Source organism: Bufo bufo, chromosome 5 (assembly GCF_905171765.1).
Source record: "Bufo bufo chromosome 5, aBufBuf1.1, whole genome shotgun sequence".
Taxonomy (NCBI): Eukaryota; Metazoa; Chordata; class Amphibia; order Anura; family Bufonidae; genus Bufo; species Bufo bufo.
The window spans coordinates 230,989,924-231,016,280 of NC_053393.1; the positions used below are offsets into that span (position 1 = coordinate 230,989,924).

The following is a 26,357-nucleotide window of genomic DNA, read 5'->3' on the forward strand; positions in this document are numbered from 1 at the left end:
TTGTGATGGTTTTGGTGTTAGTTTTAAGTCTGTTTTTGCTTTGTGAGGTTTTGCCAAGTTTATAAAATGGAATACAATAATAATGTATTTGGTGCAAGTGCATTGTGGTGTACGCCTGTGTCTATAAAAGTACACCAGGGCAGGGGCGGACTGGCTATAGACCCTACAGGGAAATTTCCTGGTGGGCCGATGCCTAGGGGGCTGCCAAAGCCATCTTCATGGCTTCCAGCTAGGTACATAAAAATCTGATTTTCTCCTATGCACCTGGCCAGTGGCCACAGGTGCCCTTCTGAACTCAACTGTATCACATAGTAACATAGTACATAAAAAAAACATTTGTCCATCCAGTTCGGCCTGTTATCCTGCAAGTTGATCCAGAGGAAGGCAAAAAAAAAACTGTGAGGTAGAAGCCAATTCTCCCCACTTTAGGGGAATAAAAAATTCCTTCCCGACTCCAATCAGGCAATCAGAATAACTCCCTGGATCAACGACCCCTCTCTAGTAGCTATAGCCTGTAATATTATTAAGCTCCAGAAATACATCCAGGCCCCTCTTGAATTCCTTTATTGTACTCACCATCACCACCTCCTCAGGCAGAGAGTTCCATAGTCTCACTGCTCTTACCGTAAAGAATCCTTTTCTATGTTTGTGTACAAACCTTCTTTCCTCCAGACGCAGAGGATGTCCCCTCATCACAGTCACAGTCCTGGGGATAAATAGATGATGGGATAGATCTCTGTACTGAACCCTGATATATTTATACATATTAATTAGATCTTCCCTCAGTCATCTTTTTTCTAAAGTGAATAACCCTAATTTTGATAATCTTTCAGGGTACTGTAGTTGCCCCATTCCAGTTATTACTTTAGTTGCAACCCATTATCTTATTGGCCTTGGCAGCAGCTGCCTCACACTGGTTTTTGCAGCTTAGTTTGCTGTTTATTAAAATTCCTAGATCCTTTTCCATGTCAGTGTTACCCAGTGTTTTACCATTTAGTATGTACGGGTGACTTGATTTATTCTTTCCCATGTGCATAACTTTACATTTGTCAGTGTTAAACTCATCTGCCACTTATCTGCCCAAGCCTCCAATCTATCCAGATCCCTCTGTAGTAGTATACTGTCCTCTTCAGTGTAAATTACTTTCGTTGTCCTCAAGAGGTTGATACACTTGAATACTGTGGTGTGGGCAGCAATATTCTGTGCTGTGTTTATGCTAGGGCGGTATTTTGTTCTGCATTATGGTATTGCTGGGCCAGCCTACTTTTGTTGTCCCTACCTACATATGTTTGCCCTTGTCTACTTTTGTTGCCCCGTTTTATGTCACTTTGGACACACGTACAACATGGAGCCACTTTTAGGCTTTTTTTTTCCAGGGCCACTTTAAGTACCAGTACGCCCCTGCACCAGGGGATTTCCTGACACAGACGTAACTTTTTTAAATTTTGCACATCATAAATGAAAGGCTAACGGTAATTCTTTATCTTTATTTTCCAAACTTAAAACAGGATTTTTTGGCAACAGAAAGTGCATTCTTGTTTTGGCCATTAACATGTTTTTTCCCCATGCTTTCTTTTTTTTCAGGTCTGTTGCTGTCTTGGTGCCTGATGAATTATTTACCTTTCCAAGATAATCTGCAAAAATCTAATTCACCACTCAGATTTGAACCCTTCCTGTTTGTTAAGGATTAAGTAATTTAATGCAAATCAAGGAGGCCCAGTTAATGTGTCATGTCTCAATGCAAAACCTTTTCAGGTGACAATGCCATGGGTATGTACAACATATGATGCTATAGGTAAAAAAGTCAAGCTGCACAGAAGAACTGTGGGCAAATGCAAGAGTACAGATGATTCATGGAATGGTTAGAAAAAGTTATGCTTCTTTATATTATATAGGTGAAGTACACACCAGGCAAGAGCAGAAACAGAGGAAAAGCCACAAACAGTTTATTATGAATTGAAATAAATATGTACATCATTTCCATGTCACCGGAGGACATTTCTCGCATATATTAAATAAATAGAAAATCCTTGAAGTTACACAGTGAAATGTACAGTGAACGTTCATCTTCACACTTAACACAACTTATAAATCCTCTGTGCATTGATACACTGTCTTGTGTTGGAAAAAACAGTTAGTAAACTACTCAACATTTCTATAAAATCAATGGAAAAAAAACTGTATGGGATTTATATATGAGGAAAAAGGCATTGGATTACATATTATTTGATGATTTAAAGCAAAGTCATAACTTTTGCAGAACATTTAGTTGACCACATAACAATCCACCCTAATGCCTCAGCAGAGTTGTACGAGATTTTAAAAAGGTCTACTTTTTTTGTCCCCAAAATAGTGGCACTCCTGTCAATAGGCTGTGCCTGGAATAGCATTCATTTGAATGGGGCTTAGGTGCAACACCCGATACAGAACATGTGTAGTACTGTTTCTGAATAGATTTCTTATCATTTACAAAACCTTTAATGTTGGGTTCACACTTGGCAGAAAACTATCTTTCTTCGTGGGCAAATCTATGGCAGAATCTGCATTGTGCAATCTGCAGCACAAATAGGCCACATATAGAGAATGCGGCAGATTTGAAAATCTACAGTATAGCTTAAAGTCTGCAGTGTGGGAATGGGGTTTTGTAAATCAGCATTCCTTTGTGCTATATGGGAACCGAGCCTAAGGTCCCATGCCCACAGCTGAATGTGTTCTATGGTTTGCAAATCGCAGATCTGTAAAACACAGATAGCGGCCAAGTGCATACCGCCTTTTTTTTTTTATTAACTCCTGAAGAATTGTCCCATCCTTGTCTGCAAAACAGACAATAAGATATGTTCTCTCTTTTTTGTGGGACAGTGGAACAGACATTTGGATGCAGATAGCACACAGTGTGCCGTCAGCATCTTTTGCAGCTCCACTTAAGTCCTTTCATGGCTTGATTGTTATATGTGATGTGTGTAAGAAAAAAATCACAGTGATCTTATTCTTCACTATCATATTTACTGTTAGTTCATATTTTATTAAAATAGCCTGCAATATACTTTCCTGAAATCAAAGCCTACTATACACTGAGATACTGAGATAAAACACTTCAGATTCCGGAGCTAGAAACCATACAAACCTGCTATGAACAATATATGGTTAGGATGGTGGGGTGGAATTCTCATCAATAATGCTATCTACTGCTAGAAAGTGGATATTGCCACCTATAAACTACATGCCCGTAGTGACCAGTAGTAGAAGCCTCCACCTGCTCTATAACCTTTACCAGCATCTCTTAGAAATAAATTCACAATGTAAACATTTAGGACAGTCAGGAAGTAATTAATACTTCTAATACTGATTTTTTTTTACTAGACATCTTAGTAATCTATGATATGTAGTCCTAGCTCTCCAGAGGGAAATAGTTTCTCTCTCTGACACAGTAACTGCACTAGCTGGCCATTTGACTAGATATCTACCTAACTAGTGTGGGGGTTAATAGAGAAAAGAGTGGAAATTGCAATGGAGCAGTTTTGAGAACATTAGTAGCCTTCACTAGTGCCTCCTGTATCTCTGATCAGACTGAGAAGCAGCATCAACAACAATGTCTGTTCATTCTACGGCTCCAGAACGTAAAGCTGAGTCATTGTCCTTGTGTTATTTAAAGCATTAGAAACATGGACATGCTCTTTTGAGAGCTCTTATAGCATTAGTCTTTTTATAATGTGTAAACTAAGTCATCTTGAATTAATATGCCCAGTACACCGCCCAGATAAAAAGCCCTCATATTTGGAAATACTTCAGTGAAGGAATGTCTCAAGTTAAATTAATTAAACACATAGTGAAATATGTCTTGTTTCAGTCTCCAGTTGTAGAAATTCCAGTTGAAATATAAGTTCCAGGCAATTATGATTAGTTGCAGTCATAAACAAAATCGTAGTTGCTAGGTTCCTTTGGAATAGGAGGTGGTGCATCAGGAATTTGTATATTTTCCAGGTCTAGCAGGCGGAGCTTTATTTCCATACTAAGCAAAGTGTCCATGTCATGGCGTGATTGGTCACTGATCATGTCTTTTCCAAGTAATGCATTAAGTCCATCTGTCCAAATACAATACTGTCGAGGAATGAAAGATATCATGGATCAGTAATGGAAATACTGGTAGGTCAATTGTCTATTCTTTACTGCAGTGGTTTTCAAACAGTGGTGACCTACCATCAACTCCCAGCATGGCTCTGACAGACCGTAGTAGTGATAGCTCTTGATAGCTTTTAAGGGTACTTTCACACTAGCGTTTTTCTTTTCCGGCGCTGAGTTCCGTCCTAGGGGCTCAAATCCGGAAAAGAACTGTTCAGTTTTATCCCCATGCATTCTGAATGGAGAGCAATCTATTCAGGATGCATCAGGATGTCTTCAGTTCAGTCTTTTTGACTGATCAGGCTTTTCAGAAAACCGTAGCATGTTGTATTTTTACCTCCGGCCAAAAATCCGGAACACTTTGACTGAACACCAGATCCGGCCTTTTTCCCCATTGACTTGCATTAATGCCGGATCCGGCGCCGTGTGTTCTGTCAAACCGGATCCGGCTTTTGCATGTTAAACCCGAAAAATGTGAAAAAAAAGTTAAAGTTCATAAATGGCGGATCCGTTTTTTCCAATGCATTTTTTCATTGTGATCAAAATCCTGATCAGGATTCAAATGTAATCCGTTTTCACATGTTTTTCCGGATCCGGCGGGTAGTTCCGGCGACGGAATTGCACGCCGGATTCAAACAACGCTAGTGTGAAAGTAGCCTAATACGATACAAAACTAACACACATACCTAGTACAGAAATTAAGTAAACTTTATATTAATAGTGGCTTCTAGATTAACATCTGTTTCTGTAAAATTGAGGCCCTGTCGATATATCATGTTTTGTTTCTACATTTGGCATATACATTTGAAGTATACACTAGATATTAGTATGCCAATTTTTCAACCACATCTTTTAGAATACTGTATAATGTAAGATATATATATATACAGTTGCAAGAAAAAGTATGTGTACCCTTTGGAATGATATGGATTTCTGCACAAATTGGTCATAAAATGTGATCTGATCTTCATCTAAGTCACAACAATAGACAATCACAGTCTGCTTAAACTAACAATACACAAAGAATTAAATGTTACCATGTTTTTATTGAACACACCATGTAAACATTCACAGTGCAGGTGGGAAAAGTATGTGAACCCTTGGATTTAATAACGGGTTGAACCGCCTTTGGCAGCAATAACTTCAACCAAACGTTTCCTGTAGTTGCAGATCAGACGTGCACAACGGTCAGGAGTAATTCATGACCATTCCTCTTTACAGAACTGTTTCAGTTCAGCAGTATTCTTGGGATGTCTGGTGTGAATCGCTTTCTTGAGGTCATGCCACAGCATCTCAATCGGGTTGAGGTCAGGACTCTGACTGGGCCACTCCAGAAGGCATATTTTCTTCTGTTTAAGCCATTCTGTTGTTGATTTACTTCTATGCTTTGGGTCGTTGTCCTGTTGCAACACCCATCTTCTGTTGAGCTTCAGCTGGTGGACAGATGGCCTTAAGTTCTCCTGCAAAATGTCTTGATAAACTCGGGAATTCATTTTTCCTTCGATGATAGGAATCCGTCCAGGCCCTGACGCAGCAAAGCAGCCCCAAACCATGATGCCCCCACCACCATACTTCACAGTTGGGATGAGGTTTTGATGTTGGTGTGCTGTACCTCTTTTTCTCCACACGTAGTGTTGTGTGTTTCTTCCAAACAACTCAACTTTGGTTTCATCTGTCCACAGAATATTTTGCCAGTACTGCTGTGGAACATCCAGGTGCTCTTGTGCAAACTGTAAACGTGCAGCAATGTTGTTTTTTGGACAGCAGTGGCTTCCTCTGGTATCTTCCCATGAAATCCATTCTTTTTTAGTGTTTTACCTATCGTAGATTCGCTTACAGGGATGTTAGCATATGCCAGAGACTTTTGTAAGTCTTTAGCTGACACTCTAGGATTCTTCTTCACCTCATTGAGCAGTCTGCGCTGTGCTCTTGCAGTCATCTTTACAGGACGGCCACTCCTAGGGAGATTAGCAGCATTGCTGAACTTTCTCCATTTATAGACAATTTGTCTTACCATGACTGATGAACAGCAAGGCTTTTGGAGATACATTTATAACCCTTTCCAGCTTTATACAAGTCAACAATTCTTAATCGTAGGTCTTCTGAAAGCTCTTTTGTGCGAGGCATCCATCACATCAGGCAATGCTTCTTGTGAAAAGCAAACCCAGAATTGGTGTGTGTTTTTTATAGGGCAGGGCAGCTGTAACCAACACCTCCAATCTCATCTCATTGATTGGACTCCAGTTGGCTGACACCTCACTCCAATTAGCTCTTGGAGATGTCATTAGTCTAGGGGTTCACATACTTTTTCCACCTGCACTGTGAATGTTTACATGGTGTGTTCAATAAAAACATGGTAACATTTAATTCTTTGTGTGTTATTAGTTTAAGCAGACTGTGATTGTCTATTGTTGTGACTTCGATGAAGATCAGATCACATTTTATGACCAATTTGTGCAGAAATCCATATCATTCCAAAGGGTTCACATACTTTTTCTTGCAACTGTATATATATATATATATATATATATATATATACACACACACACACACACACACACACACACAGAGAGAGAGAAGGGAGAAAACTTGATAGGCATATATTTGTATGAATTTTTAAGTGAAATAACATAGTGTGCTTTTAAAAAAATATATATTATAAGTGAACCATTTGTCTCAAGTTTGTTAAAAAAGTAAGAAGTGGAAGGGTCATATGTGGGGGTTTCCTACCCAAAAATATTTTATTTTCATTGCTGTTGTTGTGTTAAATGTCAACTTAAAGTTTACTGCAACAGTGTATTTTACAGGTTAAGTGTCAAGTTAACTTTTACTACATTTGTATGCCATGCACATTGGGGCAGATTTACTAATTCTGTAGATGGCGAAAACTTTATTTTAAACAGGCTGTTTAGATCTATACCAGATTTATCACAGGGGCTCAGCCTTGATGACAAATGTGGAGCATGGCTAGACATTTTTGTCTAACTCTATACCGAATATTGACTGGCTTACTGTATGATAGCATTTTATGCCAGAATTGTGGCACAATTTTGGTGCAAAATGGAGCATCTTAGGCTATGCCCCTTCTTTGGAGGCCACATGTCTTTACTTCCAAGCCACGCCCCCTAGATGCACCAAATCACAAAAATTGTGACAATTTGCACCAAAATCCACCTAAATTATGACAATGTCTAGGTGCACTCACATTAGTAAATGTTGGCCATTGTCTTTTTTTTTTTTTTTTTGAGGACAGAATAGTGTGATAGACTATGCTATTATATTCTCCAAAAAACGCATTCAGACATGAAGGAAGTCAAACGTATACTCTTTGGACCACCTGTGAACCATTAAAGTTTATGGATAGGCACAAGAATACATTCAAGTCCCTTTTATCATATTCAAATGTATACGCTTGGAGCAGAGCAAAAAAAGTGTTGTTAAGAGGCACTAATTCAAAAGGTGAAAACCAATATGGCTGTACTTCCTGATGTCAATTTTACAAAAAAAGTATAAAAAATTTATTTACTGATATATGGCTCATTTTATCATTTGGATTTACTAATGGTAAACGGCACATTACATGATTTTAGAGCTTCTACTCTTTTACCACCAGTTGACCTCAACTATGACCTCTAGTTCCAATATCTGGATCTGTTGTAAATCTAATGTACAGTTTCCGGATAGCCAATACAACAGTTCAGCCCTCAATGTCACCTAAGTTGATCACATATGCTCCAAGATATGGTCTAAATCTTTGCCAATTTCCCTTTGGAAAAGTAACTACAGTACTGATCATCTTTGTACTGTAAATATGGACGGCAGATTTTTAGAGCTGACTACCCTGGGGAGATGCATTATCGAAGAGCCATGAATGAGGGGTCATGCACTGAAGCAGTGTAGTCACAAGGGGCTGTGATAAAACACTTTACTGACAGTATAGTGAATAAATTATTTAACCTCCTGGCAAAGAAGCAGAAATAGAATCCTACAATGTTTTAGCCACTGAAAGAACACAAGCTGAAAACCTGCAAAATGAACATTATTGCTATATATCCGGGGTGAATGAAAGTTAAAGGCAAGTTTAATAATCCAGCTGAAATCTGATTAAAGAGGCATCACCATGCCTGTTCTAGTAAATACTCGTGTGCCTCATGAAATAGCAGCTTAGGGGTATCTTTTCTTATACGCTGCCCTATGATAACCAGGGGCACTGCTGGATGCTGTGTCTAATTTATAACATGTCGACACAACTTTTTTACAACACAAAAAGTGCCATACTTAGAGTGATAAGTCTACCCCATTGTACTTAGAATTTATGCTGTATAAATGTTATATTGTGGGGAATACAATGATTTAATTACGCAGACATATCAAGAAAGTTGCACGTTAGTAAGTTGGCATGAGATATCGTAATTTTGTCATTCACTTACCTCATGTTTATCGGGAGCAATGAAATTCAATTGCCCATTGGAATCATACATGATTGAAAATGCCAACTCAAGCACCTCCTAAATAAAGAATAATACAAGTATATGTGAGAAGAATCCAGAAAAAGTAGGTACTTACAGTATATCTGGTTCAGATGTGTCTCTACTTGTCATGCCATATCCAGATATGTACGAAGCTAAATGTTAAGCATGAAACAATGGCCTGATTTATCATGCCTTCATTGCAGAACTCTGGCTTAAAAAAGTCACTAAGTGGGGCTTTTGTGACTTTTTAGGCTCATTTGTGCAAACATTTTGCGACGTTTTGCATTTTTACACCACTCACTTCAGTTTTCAAATATGGGTGGGAAAGTGGGTATGGTTGGCTATGTTAATGAGTCTCACTCCAGATATAGACCTTAATCACACAGTCAGTGCTCGGTCAATAAATTTTTATCAGTGATTGTGAGCTAAAATCAGGTGCGGGCCTAAACTCAAAACAGGTGAAAATCTCTTTATTATACCTTATTTCTGTGCAGGCTCTACTTCTGGCTTTGGGTCAAAATCACTGATGGAAACCACAAACCAAAACACTGATGTGTAAGTAAGGCCTCATCACTGAGACTTTAAAAAAAAGTTGAAATCTCACTTCGATAGGAGGGTGAAGTAGGAAAACTGGAGCAGCTTTTCTAGACAAAAGTATTAGGTTTGAGGATAAGGCCGAATGCACGCGGCTGTGAGCGGTCCGTGGTAACACGGCCTGGATTCCTGCTGAGAGCAGGAGTGCATAGCGTCATTGGTTGCTATGACACCGTGCGCTTCATGCCGCCGCTGCTGTACAGTAATACACTCGTATAGATCATACCAGTGTATTACTGTAGTGCAGCGGCGGCATGAAGCGCACTGCGTCATAGCAACCAATGACGCCGTGCGCTCCTGCTCTCAGCATGAAATCCAGGCCGTGTTACCATGGACCGCTCACGGCCGTGTGCATTCGGCCTAAGACAAATGTATCAAATCTGTGATATTTGCTAAATCTGGCATAAAGTACGCCAACACAGACTCAAGCAAAACCAATTTTAAACATTCCCCTCATGATAAATTCCACCCCATAAGTATACAAATGCCAGCTTTCGGACACCTGTCGCTGAACAGCTACACAAAAATATAATTTAACATTTATATTTGCTTTTTTACTGGATGGCACAAGATTGTAGTAAATTGGTATTACAAAACTGTAAAACACTATGAAGGGCAGACGTGTATTATGGATACACTTCCTAAAATTCTCATGTCCTATCGTCCTATCAACAATGCATGCTACTTTCTAGGGCAATTTACACCCTTGAATAGTCTCAGGTATCTTTAAATTTTGGTGTAGCTCTGATTCTTAAAGAAGCACTCCCACAACAATCTTTATTCTCAGGTCCATTAGAAAGGTACATGATGTAAATTGTAGTGAAGGTAATCTTCTTACTGGTGACTATTTGTGAGCTATAACCTCCCTTCTGATACTTATCGGTGTCATATGACCAACACTCTCCAACTGACACAGGACAGGAAGTCAGTTTCTCTATTCATTCCTATTAGACTGACATTGAGGATAACACAGGAATACATAGAGAAACTGGCTATACATTAAAAAGGAAGAGATTTGCTGATTACATTTCTTATCTACTATTCACATAGCTTTGTTCATATTTGTGCCATATAGTAGCCTCGCCCTAAAGAAAAAGTAAAATGCATCCATAAGACAGCTACACAGGACTAAACATGGCATCAGTCATGTGAGCTATTATGTGACCCTCACAAATATCATGACCTGGCCAGGTATCTAATGGGTGAAGAGTTGTGTATTGAGGAGCAGAGCATATATAGTATTACTACCTGTAGCAGCACCATGTTTGTCAGTATCTGTGTAGAAACAGATCTGTGTATGCGGTGTTTGTTTTTTACATTAAACTTTAATAAGAACATGACATCACCTAGAGACAAGCAGCTATTTTACAAATCACCTACAGACAGTGATGAAGTTACTGTAATAACCATGATAAAAATCATGATTCCACCACTAGTCCTATTTACTTAATACATGAATGTGTCCTGTGTGCTGATGCAGCACGTGTACAGTATGTCATGTAACACTGCTGTTTACTGAATGTCAGGGATTATATGATGTGAAGAGTGTCACATGACTGATGCCATGTTTCAGATACGCCATGGATAAATTACCCTGGACTCATACATGGGCAATACCATTCTACTGCATATAGGGGTCAACTGCCTAATATATGAAATGTATGTATGCAGAATTTTAAATACATGTATATTAGAACATTGTATGATTTCCTATTATATACACAAATAAATAAAAATTGAAATACTCCTTTAACTTTATTTTTAACAGCAATAATAGTGCTGTAAAGGGAGACAGAAACACTGATTCAGACACTGAATATCAGTTACAGATAGAAGGTGGTTGGGCTGTAAAACAGTTTTCTCACCTATATAACTAAACAGTAGCCACACATAGGCCTATCAAGTCATGAGATCCAAAATCATTGGTCCTCTTTGCCTGGCAGCACATCAGTAATGAACCATTCTAACCAAATCAATGTAGTCTACCATCTATAATCCATCCATATAGTTAACAGGCTGAACCAATTTCATCTTTACCTGAATTTGTTAGTTTTATTTTGCAAAGTGATTGGTTATACAAGAAAAAAAAACAAAAAAAACAACACTCTCTCCATTAGTAATATGGATCCTGACACTTCAAAGGCCCATGGTATAATTATCTGACTATGAAAGCTTCATTGCAAGAATACATGTCATATGTTAATTATAGGCTTGCCTAACAAAGTGACACCGATTGTGCCACTGGGAAGATGCAAGCAGCTACCATATAATGAATCACTAAAGAGAGGTAGGAAAATGCAGTCTACTGAATAGTCATATACTTTTAAGACGTCTCACCTTGTTTTGCTTGGCTCCTTTCTCCTTCATGTGAGGACAGTCCTTTCCAGTCAATATTGCTTTAATGTCCGCTACAGGCACTATATGTACACAAAAAAAATATAAAGGATACATATTATCAAAGCCACATATTAAAATTCACAGGTAGGTGCCATTTTGGACGGACACAACCCCACTTACAGCTTAGGGTCTGATTAAATCCCGTTTATGGTTTACGCCATGTAGTGGAATAAATCACCCACTGGGTCCCATTGTTAAAAAAAAGAAAAATGACCATATTTACTTGGCTATTTCAGAAGTCTGATAGCAGTGAAGTGGCTTGCGAAGTGGCCCTGTTTTTGAGATAGGAACATGTCCCAGAGGCATATCCTTTGGCATAAACAGATGGGAATAACTCTTTAAATATTGAGTAACGATCCTCAGGACAGGTCATAAGTATCAAATCGGTGGGGGTCTGACTCACGACACCCATGATCAGCTGTTTAGAGAGGCTGTATGTATGATGTGCCCTTTCATTGTATACAAAGCACAGGTCATCAATATTTAACTCTAAAGGGTTTTCCGGCTTTGCTTTAAGTTTAAACACAAGCGCGCTGTACGTGTGGAAAAACCAGCTTCCTGACTCCCTTCATTGATCTTCTAGCCCCTGTCTGTAAGCTTTTGGAATGACGGGTTTACATGCGCCACTGCAGTCAATGATTGGCCTCAGCGGTAACATGTTCCCAAGTGGCACATCACTGCTGGCTTGCGTGCTGCTTGGAGACATGTCACCACTGTGGCCAGTCATTGGCTGTAGTGGCATACTTGGCCTGTACGTCCAGAGGTTTACAGAGAGATGTTGGAAGACCAGTAAAGGGAGCTGGAACAGAGCAGGTGAGTAATTTTTTCCCCACAGGTACAACCGGGTAGGGTTGAAATTTTGAGAGAAACTATCATTCATTTTTTAAATCACATATTAAGCAGCCTATATGCGAATATATATGTATTTTAAGTCACTCCATGTATTCTACTTCCTGTCCTGGCTCTTTAACTTCCTCCTTTGCTTGGACTTTTAGCACTGAAAGCTGCCTCACTTGACTTTCTCAGTCAGACCATTTGCTGCAGCCAGAGAGGGATAGGGGGGTCAGTGGCTGAATTCGAGTATCACACGTTACACTGATAAGTGCAATGCTCTTCTTTCAAGACCTATCAAGAGAACAATGGAGCTGTAATACTCTTATCCCAGTTCTACTAATCTACCAGTATACTAGCACATTACATCTTCCCCTCACAGCAGCAGGTAACAGCCAGCAGGTTTCCAACCTAAATAAGAGTTTTGTCTCTCTGTGCTGACTGCTACAAAAGGACAATATTTAGTATTTAATGGTATAGTAAAGGGGCTGTTCACATCGCATTTTGCTCTACATGAATGTCAGGAAACCTCCCGATGTACAGTCGTGGCCAAAAGTTTTGAGAATGACACAAATATTAGTTTTCACAAAGTTTGCTGCTAAACTGCTTTTAGATCTTTGTTTCAGTTGTTTCTGTGATGTAGTGAAATATAATTACACGCACTTCATACGTTTCAAAGGCTTTTATCGACAATTACATGACATTTATGCAAAGAGTCAGTATTTGCAGTGTTGGCCCTTCTTTTTCAGGACCTCTGCAATTCGACTGGGCATGCTCTCAATCAACTTCTGGGCCAATTCCTGACTGATAGCAACCCATTCTTTCATAATCACTTCTTGGAGTTTGTCAGAATTAGTGGGTTTTTGTTTGTCCACCCTTCTCTTGAGGATTGACCACAAGTTCTCAATGGGATTAAGATCTGGGGAGTTTCCAGGCCATGGACCCAAAATGTCAACGTTTTGGTCCCCGAGCAACTTAGTTATCACTTTTGCCTTATGGCACGGTGCTCCATCGTGCTGGAAAATGCATTGTTCTTCACCAAACTGTTGTTGGATTGTTGGAAGAAGTTGCTGTTGGAGGGTGTTTTGGTACCATTCTTTATCATGGCTGTGTTTTTGGGCAAAATTGTGAGTGAGCCCACTCCCTTGGATGAGAAACAACCCCACACATGAATGGTCTCAGGATGCTTTACTGTTGGCATGACACAGGACTGATGGTAGCGCTCACCTTTTCTTCTCCGGACAAGCCTTTTTCCAGATGCCCCAAACAATCGGAAAGAGGCTTCATCGGAGAATATGACTTTGCCCCAGTCCTCAGCAGTCCATTCACCATACTTTCTGCAGAAGATCAATCTGTCCCTGATGTTTTTTTTGGAGAGAAGTGGCTTCTTTGCTGCCCTTCTTGACACCAGGCCATCTTCCAAAAAGTCTTCGCCTCACTGTGCGTGCAGATGCGCTCACACCTGCCTGCTGCCATTCCTGAGCAAGCTCTGCACTGGTGGCACTCCGATCCCGCAGCTGAATCCTCTTTAGGAAACGATCCTGGCGCTTGCTGGACTTTCTTGGAGCCCTGAAGCCTTCTTAACAAGAATTGAACCTCTTTCCTTGAAGTTCTTGATGATCCTATAAATTGTTGATTGAGGTGCAATCTTAGTAGCCACAATATCCTTGCCTGTGAAGCCATTTTTATGCAATGCAATGATGGCTGCACGCGTTTCTTTGCAGGTCACCATGGTTAACAATGGGAAGAACAATGATTTCAAGCATCACCCTCCTTTTTAACATGTCAAGTCTGCCATTTTAACCCAATCAGCCTGACATAATGATCTCGAGCCTTGTGCTCGTCAACATTCTCACCTGAGTTAACAAGACGATTACTGAAATGATCTCAGCAGGTCCTTTAATGACAGCAATGAAATGCAGTGGAAAGTTTTTTTTGGTATTAAGTTAATTTTCATGGCAAAGAAGGACTATGCAATTCATCTGATCACTCTTCATAACATTCTGGAGTATATGCAAATTATAAAAACTTAAGCAGCAACTTTTCCCAATTTCCAATATTTATCTAATTCTCAAAACTTTTGTCCACGACTGTAAACGCTAAAAGTGTCTATAAGGCTCCCTTAATTAGACGGTGGCTAAAACCATATCCCTTTGCTCCCCGTCTGGTATACACATTATTAAATCCTGCAGTGTCCTGTAAAAAATACATCCGTTTAATGGAGGCCATAATAGCATATGGGTGACAGATGCCTCTGTATGGCATTGGTCACTAGCCTCCATTAGGCTCCATTCACATGTCCGTATAATGGGTCCGCATCCATTCCGCAAATTGCGGAATGGGTGCGGACCCATTCATTCTCTATAGGGATGGAATGGATGCGGAGAGCACACAGTGTGCTCTCCGCATCCGCATTTCCGGAGCGTGCCCCCGATCTTCCGGTCCGTGGCTCTGGAAAAAAATATAACATGTGCTATTCTTGTCCGCAATTGCGGACAATAGGCAGTTTTTTGAGGGTGCCGGCCGGGTGTATTGCGAATACGCAATACACTATGGACGTGTGAATGACCCCTAAACGGATGCCTCAGAGAACTCCTGTCACTCACTACCCATATATGGACAGTTGTCAAAGGAGCTCCCCAAGGCAGACAGCACAGAGAGCACTGTAACCCTCATTAAAATGACCACCCTGCTGGCAAGTAGCCAGACACACAGTGCATTTAGGGGAGGGGACACAAGAGAAAGTATACAGCCTGCTGCTGATAGGACTGCTAAAAAGGGGGAGGGGATGTATGGACAACATTTAAGACGGTATGCCTATACAGTGAGGTAAGTTACAGTCTTTGGTCAAAGGTACACGCTGGGAATCCTCCTGGAGTGAACCTCTGATGGAAGGCTCAAAGCATGATGTGAACAGTTCCAAAATGAAATGTATGATAAACAATTCTAATTTTAGTTTTCTATCAATATTGAGTTAAAATACCCTTTCTGGTGGAACTGTCCCTTTAAAAAGCTAAAATAAAAAGCTGAACAGAGACTCACAAGTTTGAATGTATTATGGATGTGCCTAGGTAATTTTACAGTCAGCCTAGGTAGCCTATACTGTACACTCCTGAGAAAATACTGTAGAGAATACCGGTAATTTCAATGCTTGAAATGTTACCATCAACCACAGTGCTTGTTGAAAATTAAATTGAAGGGCTTCACAGAAATCTTATTTGCACTGATTTTCCTTATATACATCATATTTCACACTGTAAATTCTTACAAAATAAAATAAATCTTATATCCCGTGTGTGCATAAGTGAGACATATTCCGGAGTGTATATATCAGTCACTATTGTGTAGCGTCATTAAAGGGGTTCTCGAGGAATTAAGAAAATGAAAATACTTAAATATAATTTTATCATAAGTATATTCCCAAATACCTTTCATTAGTTATAATGGCTCATTTTAACTAGGGAGCATTAATTAAGAACAATAAAATGTCTGCTGATCTGTCTAATCACACAGGAGGACAAGTTACTTCCCAACACTGAGCTAAAGAGCTGCCTCATCCTCCTCTCTGCTTTGTCAGGGATTATGATCCTGAATACAGCTGGTAAGATGAATCTCTGTGGAAGTGAAGTTCATGAGGAGACATGAAGTACAGAAAGGATGGACAGGACAGACTGTGGTAATGTGTTGATGTGGTAATGGAGACTGCATAAAAGTCCTGCAACTTAGCCCCACCTCCATCCTCCTCTCTGTACTTCATGTCTCCCCATGATTTCCATTCCTACAAAGATTCAGCTGAAGATCATATTAAACTGTATTCAGGATCATAATCCCTGACATGTAGAGCAGAGATGAGGATGAAGCAATTCTTTAGCTTAGTGTTGTAAAATAACTTGTTCTCCTGTGTGATTAGGCCAGGTTCTATGTGTACTATAGGAGGGTGGCCATTTTATTTCTCCTAATGATTGCACCCAAGACAAAAAGAGCCATTATACAGTAACTAAGGAAAGGTATTTGGGAATATATTTATAATAAAGTAATAATTAAGTATTTTCAGTAATTTTATTTTCTTAATTCCTGGAGAACCACTTTAACCACAATTCACTGAAACATAGAATGTGTCAGCGGATACTAACTATTTGGCCCATCTAGGTCTGCCAATATACTGAATACTATGAATAGCCCTTGGCCCTATCTTATATGAAGGATGGCCTTCTGCCTATCCCATGCATGCTTAAACTCCTTCACTGTATTTGCAGCTACCACTTCTGCAGGAAGGCTATTCCATGCATCCACTACTCTCTCAGTAAAGTAATACTTCCTGCTATTACTTTTAAACCTTTGTCCCTTTAATTTAAAACTATGTCCTCTTGTAGCAGTTTTTCTTCTTTTAAATATTCTCTCCTCTTTTACCTTGTTGATTCCCTTAATGTATTTAAAAGTTTCTATTATATCCCCTCTGTCTCGTCTTTCTTCCAAGCTATACATGTTAAGGTCCTTTAATCTTTCCTGGTAAGTTTTATCCTGCAATCCATGTACTAGTTTAGTAGCTCTTCTCTGAACTCTCTCCAAAGTATCAATATCCTTCTGGAGATATGGTCTCCAGTACTGCGCACAATACTCCAAATGAGGTCTCACTAGTGCTCTGTAGAGCGGCATGAGCACCTCCCTCTTTCTACTGGTAATGCCTCTCCCTATACACCCAAGCATTCTGCTAGCATTTCCTGCTGCTCTATGACATTGTCTGCTTACCTTTAAGTCTTCTGAAATAATGACCCCTAAATCCCTTTCCTCAGATACCGAGGTTATGACTGTATCACTGATTTTATATTCTGCTCTTGGGTTTGTACGCCCCATGTGCATTATCTTGCATTTATCAACATTACATTTTTGTTGCCAGTTTTCCTAAATCCTTTTCCATTTGGTGTATTCCTCCAGGAACATCAACCCTGTTACAAATCTTTGTGTCATCAGCAAAAAGACACACCTTACCATCGAGGCCTTCTGCATTTCGCTGATAAAGATATTAAACAATATGGGTCCCAGAACAATCCCTGAGGTACCCCACTGGTAACAAGACCATGGTCTGAATATACTCCATTGACTACAACCCTCTGTCTATCCCTCAGCCACTGCCTAATTCCATTCAACAATATGGGAGTCCAAGCTCAAAGACTGCAATTTATTTATAAGCCTTCTATGTGGGACAGTATCAAAAGCCTTACCAAAGTCTAGATAAGCGATGTCTACTGCACCTCCGCCATCTATTATTTTAGTCACCCAATCAAAAAAATCTATAAGATTAGTTTTACATGATCTCCCTGAAGCCCATGCTGTTTATCATCTTTCAAGCCATGGGATTTTAGATGTTCCTCAATCCTCTCCTTAAGTATGGTTCCCATTAATTTCTATATACATCACTATTGATGTCAGGCTTACTGGCCTATAGTTGCCCGATTCCTCCCTACTACCTTTCTTGTGAATGGGCACAACATTTGCTAATTTCCAATCTTCTGGGACGACTGTTAATGGTTTTGTTAGTACAACCGCTAAGCTCTTTTAATAGCTTGGGTGTAAACCATCAGGCCCCTGTGACTTATTTGTATTAATTTTAGACAGCTGAAGATTCATTAGACCAGAAGAAAAAATATAAAAATCAGCGGCACTCACCAGCTGCAGGGTGTCTTTATTTCTTTCTTTATTGCAGTAGCAAAAAACATGCAGACATAGCAGGGCTGAGGCGGACGAGCCTTCACAACAAACAACAGCCGCCTGAGCGGCGAGGGGCAGCCCCTTGCCGCTCAGGCGGCTGTTTGTTGTGAAGGCTCTATCGAAAATATACTTAAGTATATCCCGGTGTACACAGAGGACTCATGTGCTTATCAGCTATTTATTGGGTGTAGTGCCGCCTGAATTTTTCTTCTGTTTTGGTGAAGATTCATTAGTCTTCCTCCCTAACTGAGGTCCTTTTCCTTCATTTTCCTTTGTAAAAACTAAACAGAAGTATTCATTGAGGCAGTCAGCTAGTTCTTTATCTTCTTCCATATACCTTCCTTCTTTTGTTTTTAATTTGGTAATTCCTTGTTTTATTTTCCTTTTTTCATTTATGTATCTGAAGAATGTCTTATCACCTTTTTTCACTGACTGAGCTAATTTATCTTCTGCCTGTGCTTTAGAAGGTCGTATAACTTGCTTGGCCTCTCTCTGCCTAATCTTCAAAATTTACCTGTTATCCTAGTTTTTTTTTTATTTTTTATAATTACTAAATGCTATCTTTTTGTTTTTAATGATTTTGTCCACTTCTGTTGAGTACCACAGTGGTCTCTTCCTTCTTTTTGCTTTTGAGTGATTCTTGTTATAGAATGTTGCTTTATTTCCTAGTTTATTGATTTGACAGAATTATTTCAACAACTGTTTGGCTTTTTTTAAGTACTTTATTTTTTAAGGACCTTATTGAAAACGTTATTTGGGAACTTTTTGGTATAATTATTTAATCATATTTTGGGCATTATATGAGGGAGGATTTAGAAAACATGTACTGCATAGGGCACCATCCAACCCACCTTAGCCTAAAAGAGGGCAAGATGAGACAAGCATAACAAAGCACAAATGCAGATATTTTTGTTTATCACTATAATGCTTTCAAACAAGCCTCATGAACAAGGCAAATACATAGCAAATTTACATTATTATGACCACTTCCTTCTTTTGACATAGTCAATTAGAGACGTGAAAACTGTGGAGCACCACGTTCGTACCATTGATGTGAGAGATGAACATCGGCTTCAAATGTGCATGAGGGTGGACCGACATGCTACAGAGGAGCAGCTCATCTCTAAAATGAATCCAGGGGACTACCAGGGTTCAATGAACCCTACTGCGTATGGGGCTCCAAAGCAGATGGATGGTCACTGCACCTCTGCTAAAGAAGTTGTATCAGCAGAAAAGGATTCAATTTTCATATCAGAGTCTGAATTGGACCTCCTCTGATTGGCAAAGAGTTGGCTTCTCTAAAGAGTCATATTTTTTTGCTTTATCAAAACAGACGGATGTTGGTGTGTCAGCTGAGAAACATCAGAGAACAAACACCCTGCAACCACTGCTGGAAGAACACAAGATGGTGTGGCAGCTTTATGGTCTGGGGAATGTTTTTGTAGCATTCTCTGGGCCCACTCATCCATGTGAATGGCACTCTCAACCGATTTGAGTATGAATCCATCCTTGCAAATCATGTACACACATACATGTTGATTGTCTTGCCAGGGGCGGATGGGATCTTCTAGCAAGACAATGTGACATGTCACATGGCTAGAAATGTCCGACATTCGTTGGAAGAAACATGACCAAGACTTCCAAGTACCACCCTGGCCCCGATATCCCCAGACTTGAATCCAACTGAGCCTCTGTGGAATCACCTTGATTGTCATGTTCACTCTATGGATCCTCCCTCAGAAAATTGTCTAAATGTAAGCCCAGCAAGGAAGCTGGCTTACATTTTAAAACTGCGCTGGATATGTCAAAGTCATGTAGAGGGCGACGCCTCTTCATAACTTCGGGGGATCCACCGCCAGCTGTAGGGGTTATTAAGACCGGCGTAAAAAAATGCCGGTCTTAATAAATGACACCCTATGTCTTTTTATTAACATTTTGACCTAGTAACATAACAAACCAAACCACCCACATAACCCTTCAAACCGCCACCCCCCTGACAGTGGCCAAATTATGCTCTCCATCTGCCTCAGATCAGTATAGAATATTGCCACCACATACAGCACCCCACAATAAAATGATAATCCATGTTAACATTTGTAACCTCCGTGGATTAAGAACATGCCTCAATTGCACCCTGACCTAATAGGTGGACTATCGATAGAGAGCCTAATAGAAACTGCCAACCACCGATCCTGATCTCATCATTGTTTTAAATGCATAGAGCCACTTCATTTACATATCACACCAGGCCCTGGACGATAATCTGAAAGTTCACAGGAATCGATCCTGGTGCCCAAAGTTTCTCAAATTCAGCTAGGGCACACCTCTTCCTATAAACACCTGTTCCAGGTAATTAGCCAGTTAATCTTGGCTATATATTCAGTTCTGCTAGGACTGCACTCATCTAGCCAGTGCCGAGCAATTAACTTCCATGACATATATAGCATTCTGGCCACCTCCAACTTACTGGGCTCGTTGATTGGCAAATCCTACATATATCCCAACACACACACAAAGGGTTCATACCAAGTATAACAGAATAAACAGACTTAAGCTGTACTACACAGTGCCAAAAGCCCCCTAGAGCTGACCTCAACCACAGCATATGCAGCATACCCATCCCTCCCCCCCCACACTGGGAACATCGAGAATCCAAGAAGAGTCCTTTGTCAAATAGGAACTGAGGGGTTTTATAAACCCTGTGAATTAAATACAAATGTGATAACCTGTGTGTTTTCACTTGATTCTCCTCTAGGGACCCTACCTCTATCTCCCACAACTCCCTACTTCGCATCGGGTAGTCTTTCAGACCCAGATCCAATATAGACCTATAAAGTAGGGAAATAACCCCAGACGAAGAATCCAGCCAGTCTATTAGCCCAACCACTTTGCTTATGATACCACCATCGTGGTCAATTCGGAAGGCATGGGGCAGCTGCAGAAACCTATAAAAATCTAAAGTAGACAAACCATAATCTATCTGAAGCATGCTCATACGTTTTTAGTACTGTGCTATCAAGAAGCTGATGGACTCAGTAAGGCCCTTTGTCACTATCCCCCCCATACCCTGCAGAGAGCACAAATACAATAACCAAGAAGTATCCAATATAGAGTATACTTTGTGACCCCTTTTATACCTTGTAATTCCCTCACTTTCCACCAACCTTTATGTAGGAGAAGTATAGGGGGGGGGGGGACAGCTAACCCGACACTTTCATCTTATTAGCCTCTAAGGCTTCATACAAATTGGGCGCCGTAAGGAAGCACCACAGTAAACGATTCTGAGGATCGTCCTCCTCCCAGCCCCAAATATGCTGAAGCAGAGCTGATAAGGGTACTTTCACACTAGTGTTGTAAGGATCCGGCAAACAGTATGTAACGGATATAGTTTTTTTCCGGATCAGTTATATGGATCTGGTGATATACTGGATCAGTCTCATCCGTTATCATCTGAAATAACAGATCCGGTATTTAAATTTTTTCAAAGATCAAAGGCGAAACTAGCTCATCCTATATCCTGGCGCAGAATGGAAAACCGGATCCAACGCGGCAATTTCCAGAACACTTGGTACTGGATCCGGCATTAATACATCTCTATTGAAATTAATACCGGATCTGGCAAGTGCGCTAGTGTTCCGGTATTTTGTCGGGTCAAATACAGTACAAGGGACTGATCGGATTGCTTTCCATTCAGAATGCATTAGGACAAAACTGATGCGTTTTTTTCCGGTATTGAGACCCTTTATCGGATTTCAATACTGGAAAGGAATAACGCTAGTGTGAAAGTACCCTAAGTAGGACACCGAGGAGTTGGGAAGGGCTAGTCACCCATCCATCTTACCCCTCTGAAGGGTCTCCAGCCGCATATGTGCCAAGCCTCCCGGCCATATGAACTCTCTAAAGATCCTATTATTCGAGTAGAAATATCTGAGGGTTATGCACAGGGGGAATTATGCAGAAGAAAAAGCAAATGAGGAATCCAGATAATCTTAATAAGATTGATCCTTTCCACCACAGACAGTGGTAACTTAGACTATACATGTAGCTTCTCCTTGAATCTATCAATAAGATGTGACAGATTTAGTTTTTCATACTCCGTCAGTTGACGTGATACAACCATCCCCAAATACTTTAACTCACTAAGCCCTTGAAGTCCTGCCTGGGCATAGTCCCAAGTCATCCACCAAAGGTAGAAGAACTGATTTAGTCCAATTTATAACTAAACTGGAGTATTGCCCAAAAGTACTGAACACATCCATGACAATAGTTAAGGAATCTCTAGCATTGGCCAAAGGATACATCATCATTAACATATCAGCGAGGGTCCAACTCCCGGCATCTACTCCGATCAGCTGTTTCAGGAAGCCGCTGTGCTCACCGGAAGTTTGGTGAGCAATGCAGACTCACGTCCGCTTTCCAAGGACAGCGCCGAACATCATACAAAGGTAGTACTTGGTATTCAAGTCAATGGGGCTGAGCTACAACTAGGTCTGATGTACAGTGATGTCACTGGCCTAGGAAAAGGCTGCAGTGCTCATGCCTCTTCTAACAGATGATCAGCAGTTGTCCCAGGTGTCGCACCCATGCAGATCTGATACTGATTGGTGATCATCGGCCGGGAAATTTCGCGAACGCGGCGGGCCCCATTCACTTTAATGGCAGGTGAACCTGAAAAACCTTCAGGTCATATATGCAGCCACTTCTTACTAGAAGTGCACAAATAGTCCCACAACATGGACAGCGACATACCAGAGGGGTATCAATGGCAAAAATTCACACAAAAACTATGTATTTTAATCAGGGGCTAATTTTATGCGTCTTGGGGTCCATTCACATGTCCGTAGTATATTGCGGATCCGCACAACACCCGGCCGGCACCCCCATAGAACTGCTTATTCTTGTCCGCAATTGCGAACAAGAATAGGACATATTACATTTTTTCCAGAGCCGCGGACCGGAAGATCGGGGGCGCACTCCGGAAATGCGGACAGCACACTGCGTGCTGTCCGCATCCATTCCGTCCCCATAGAGAATGAATGGGTCCGCACCCGTTCCGCAAGGGAAACTCTCAGAATGTGACCTGCTGGAGCCTAGAATTTATTTTTTTTCGGCACGAGAGTACGGGCCCTAAAAATTTGGCATTCACCTGACAGAAAAGAACAAGTGATTATGTGGCTGGAGGTATATTAGGCGTCCAGTGGATAACAATTTTACTGCAGGCCAGTGGAGTACAGGCCCCAAACATTATGCATTCACCGGACAGAAAAGAACAAGTGATTATGTGGCTGGAGGTATATTAGACGGTTACTGGATAACTATTTTACTGTAGGCCAGTACAGGCCCCAACAATTAGGCATTCACCTGACAGAAAATAACAAGTGATTATGTGGCTGGAGGTACATTAGGCGGTCACTGAATAACAATTTTACTGTAGGCCAGTGGAGAAAAGGCCTTTTATGCCGCTGTATATACATAAGACAAGGACCATTCTTTGTTCTGGGTAGTGGCGGATATGTGTGGGCTGTCATGAGGAAATTCAATTACACGTGGTTGTCACAGGTGTTGAATTCCTCTGAGATCCATGCCTCATTCATTTTTAGAAATGTGAGGTAGTCCACACTGTCATGAGCTAGGAGAGTGCACTTATTGGTCACAATCTCCCCTGCTGCGCTGAATGTCCTTTCGGACAGGACACTCGATGAGGGGCAAGCCAATAGTTCCATGGCAAATTGTGCCAGCTCTAGCCACAGGTCAAGCCTGCACACCCAGTAGTCCAGGGGTTCCTCGCTTCTCAGAGCGTCCACATCGGCCGTTAACCCGATGTAGTCGGACACCTATCGGTCTAGGCGTTCCCTGAGGCTGGATCCGGAGGGCGGCTGTCTATAGGTTGGCTGCAAGAATGATCTCATATTCGAAGTGCAGCATCTCTCGCAGCAAGGCCTGGAAATGCTGCATTCTGACAGCCTTCTGTGATGATGGTAAAATGTCCGCCATTTTGTGTTTGTACCAGGGGTCTAAGTATGTTGACACCCAGTACTGGTCCTTGCCCTTTATGCTTTTTATATGGGGGTCCCTCTTCAAACACTGGAGCATGAAGCCCCCCATTTGCACTAAATTGGAAGCGGTGGAGCGCCCTGGCTCCTGCTCGTCGCCCAGGAGAATGTTGCCCTCTGTCTCCTCCCCCCAGCCACGGACAACACCAGGGATCCCCGAAAAGTTTAAAGTCTCCCTCAAAGCCTGCTCTTCTTGCTCCTCCTCCTCCCCCCAGCCACCATCCTCCTCTGACTCCTCTTCAGACTCCTGCTGAATTGTCTCAGTTGGAGTAGCCCCCCCCCCGGAATTCATTCAGCATTGTGACTTCCTCATCTTCCAGCTTCTGCTCCTCGACGGCTTGATCAGTGACACGACGCAATGCACGCTCCCGAAAAAAGGCGTAAGGTACGATGTCACTGATGGCACCCGGCTGCGACTGACCAGTTTGGTGATCTCATCAAATGGCCGCAGAAGTCTGCATGCATCGCGCATGAGCAGCCACTGGCATGGTGAAAAGAAACCAAGCTCCCCAGAACCTGTCCTGCTGCAGAATTCGTACAAGTGGTCGTTAACGGCATGTTGCTGCTGGAGCAGCCTATCAAGCATATACAGGGTAGAGTTCCAGCGCATTGGGCTGTCACAAATCAGACGTCTGACGGCAGGTGGTGTCCCCGCTAAACGTCAGCAAGGCGAGCCATGGCCGTGTAAGATCTTCTAAAATGGCAGAGATTTTCCTGGCCTGCCGCAAAACGTCCTGGACCCCGGGGTATTTGGCAATGAATCACAGCACGACTAAGTTCAGGATGTGTGCCATTTTGCCCTGTTTCAGCTCTCTCAGCAGATTGGCACCGTTGTCGCACACTATTTTACCAACTGTAAAATTGAGCGGGGTTAGCCACTGATCGGCCTGTGACTGCAGAGCTGAAAGCAGTGCAGGACCGGTGTGGCTCTTGGCTTCCAGGCACAACAGCCGCAGCACAGCTTGACAACGACTGACCTGGCACGTCAAATAGGTTCTGGGGAGCTTGGGGGGTGCAGCGAAAGAGGCAGTAGCAGTGGAAAAGGAGGAGACAGAGGATGGAGTAGGAGGAGGAGGAGAAGAAGAGGCAGACCTACATGCAATCCATGGCGGAAACACCAAATCCATACGGGTGCCACAGGTTACATGCTTGACGGCTGTCAGAAGGTTCACCCAGTGGGCAGTAAAAGTTATGAACCTTCCCTGCCTGTGTTTGATAGACCACGTGTCTGTGGTCAGATGTATCCTGGCACCGAGACTGTGTGGCAGAGATATATATTTACTTATCGCTGAATGTGGCCATATAGCTCTGGGATGCCCTTCCGGGAGAAATATTTCCTTCCAGGGACCAGTGTGCCAATGAATCAATCAAAAATAACAAACAAAGAAATCCCTCAAAGGAGTTGCTACGCAACTATTTACCAATTTTTTATTTTTTAACGGTCACTAGGACCAAGCGTATTTATGCAACTCCTCCGACTAGTTATATTAAAACTCAATTTTATTATAATCCTTTTAAAACCACCATATTACTTGGGAACATGTTAAAACCTTCAGGAGTAACAATTCCAGGGTCAGTGGCCAGTATTCATGTGCACATATTGTATCTAATATACTTGGACTTTCCTAATGATTTTAATCAACTAGTAGTATAGATTCTCTTGTACCAGAGACCACCCTGACTTACTCCTGCCTAAAATACAACACCCTGTGTCCCTACATGTTTCGCCGAGCCTGTCGGCGTCTTCAGGGGAAACTAAACAGTGTGCCAATGGTCACAAATTTTCTAAAGGCCTCAGAGTCCACCAGTTTATATGGCAGTTGTTGGCAAGCTAGCAGTTCCGACAAGCCAGCGGTCAGCTGTTGGGCAAGAGGGTTATCTGGCGTCATCAACTTTTTACGCTCGAACATTTGGGCCACGGAAGCCTGCCTTCTGCCAAATGAACACGACGACGGCACGGTGGAAGCTGGAGTGGAGGACAAATGGGAGGAGTGAGGAGAAGGAGAAGAGGCAGGATGTGGAGCACCGGGAGTGTGGTTTTGTGGGTTCTGACGGTGTTGGTCCCACTGGGCTAGGAGATGGGAGGCCAGGTGCCTTCTTAAGACAGTCATCCCTAGGTTAGTGTTGGGCTTACCATGACTTATGCGTTGACAGCACAGGCTGCAGATGGCAACACTATTGT

General features: G+C 41.5%; 1 protein-coding gene across 3 annotated transcripts in view; it reads right to left on the bottom strand.

Moving 5' to 3' along the window:
* Positions 1-1,930: 1,930 nt before the first annotated feature.
* ELMO1 (engulfment and cell motility 1) overlaps positions 1,931-26,357 on the bottom strand; it is a 548,072-nt gene continuing 523,645 nt past the window's right edge. For all 3 annotated transcript variants that reach the window (XM_040433269.1, XM_040433270.1, XM_040433271.1), the window contains 3 exons: positions 11,523-11,602; positions 8,550-8,627; positions 1,931-4,098 (listed from right to left, as the gene is read on the bottom strand). In XM_040433269.1, coding sequence (XP_040289203.1) covers positions 3,898-4,098; positions 8,550-8,627; positions 11,523-11,602 — 359 coding nt within the window. In that variant the 3' untranslated portion in view covers positions 1,931-3,897. The remainder of the gene's footprint in view (positions 4,099-8,549; positions 8,628-11,522; positions 11,603-26,357) is intronic.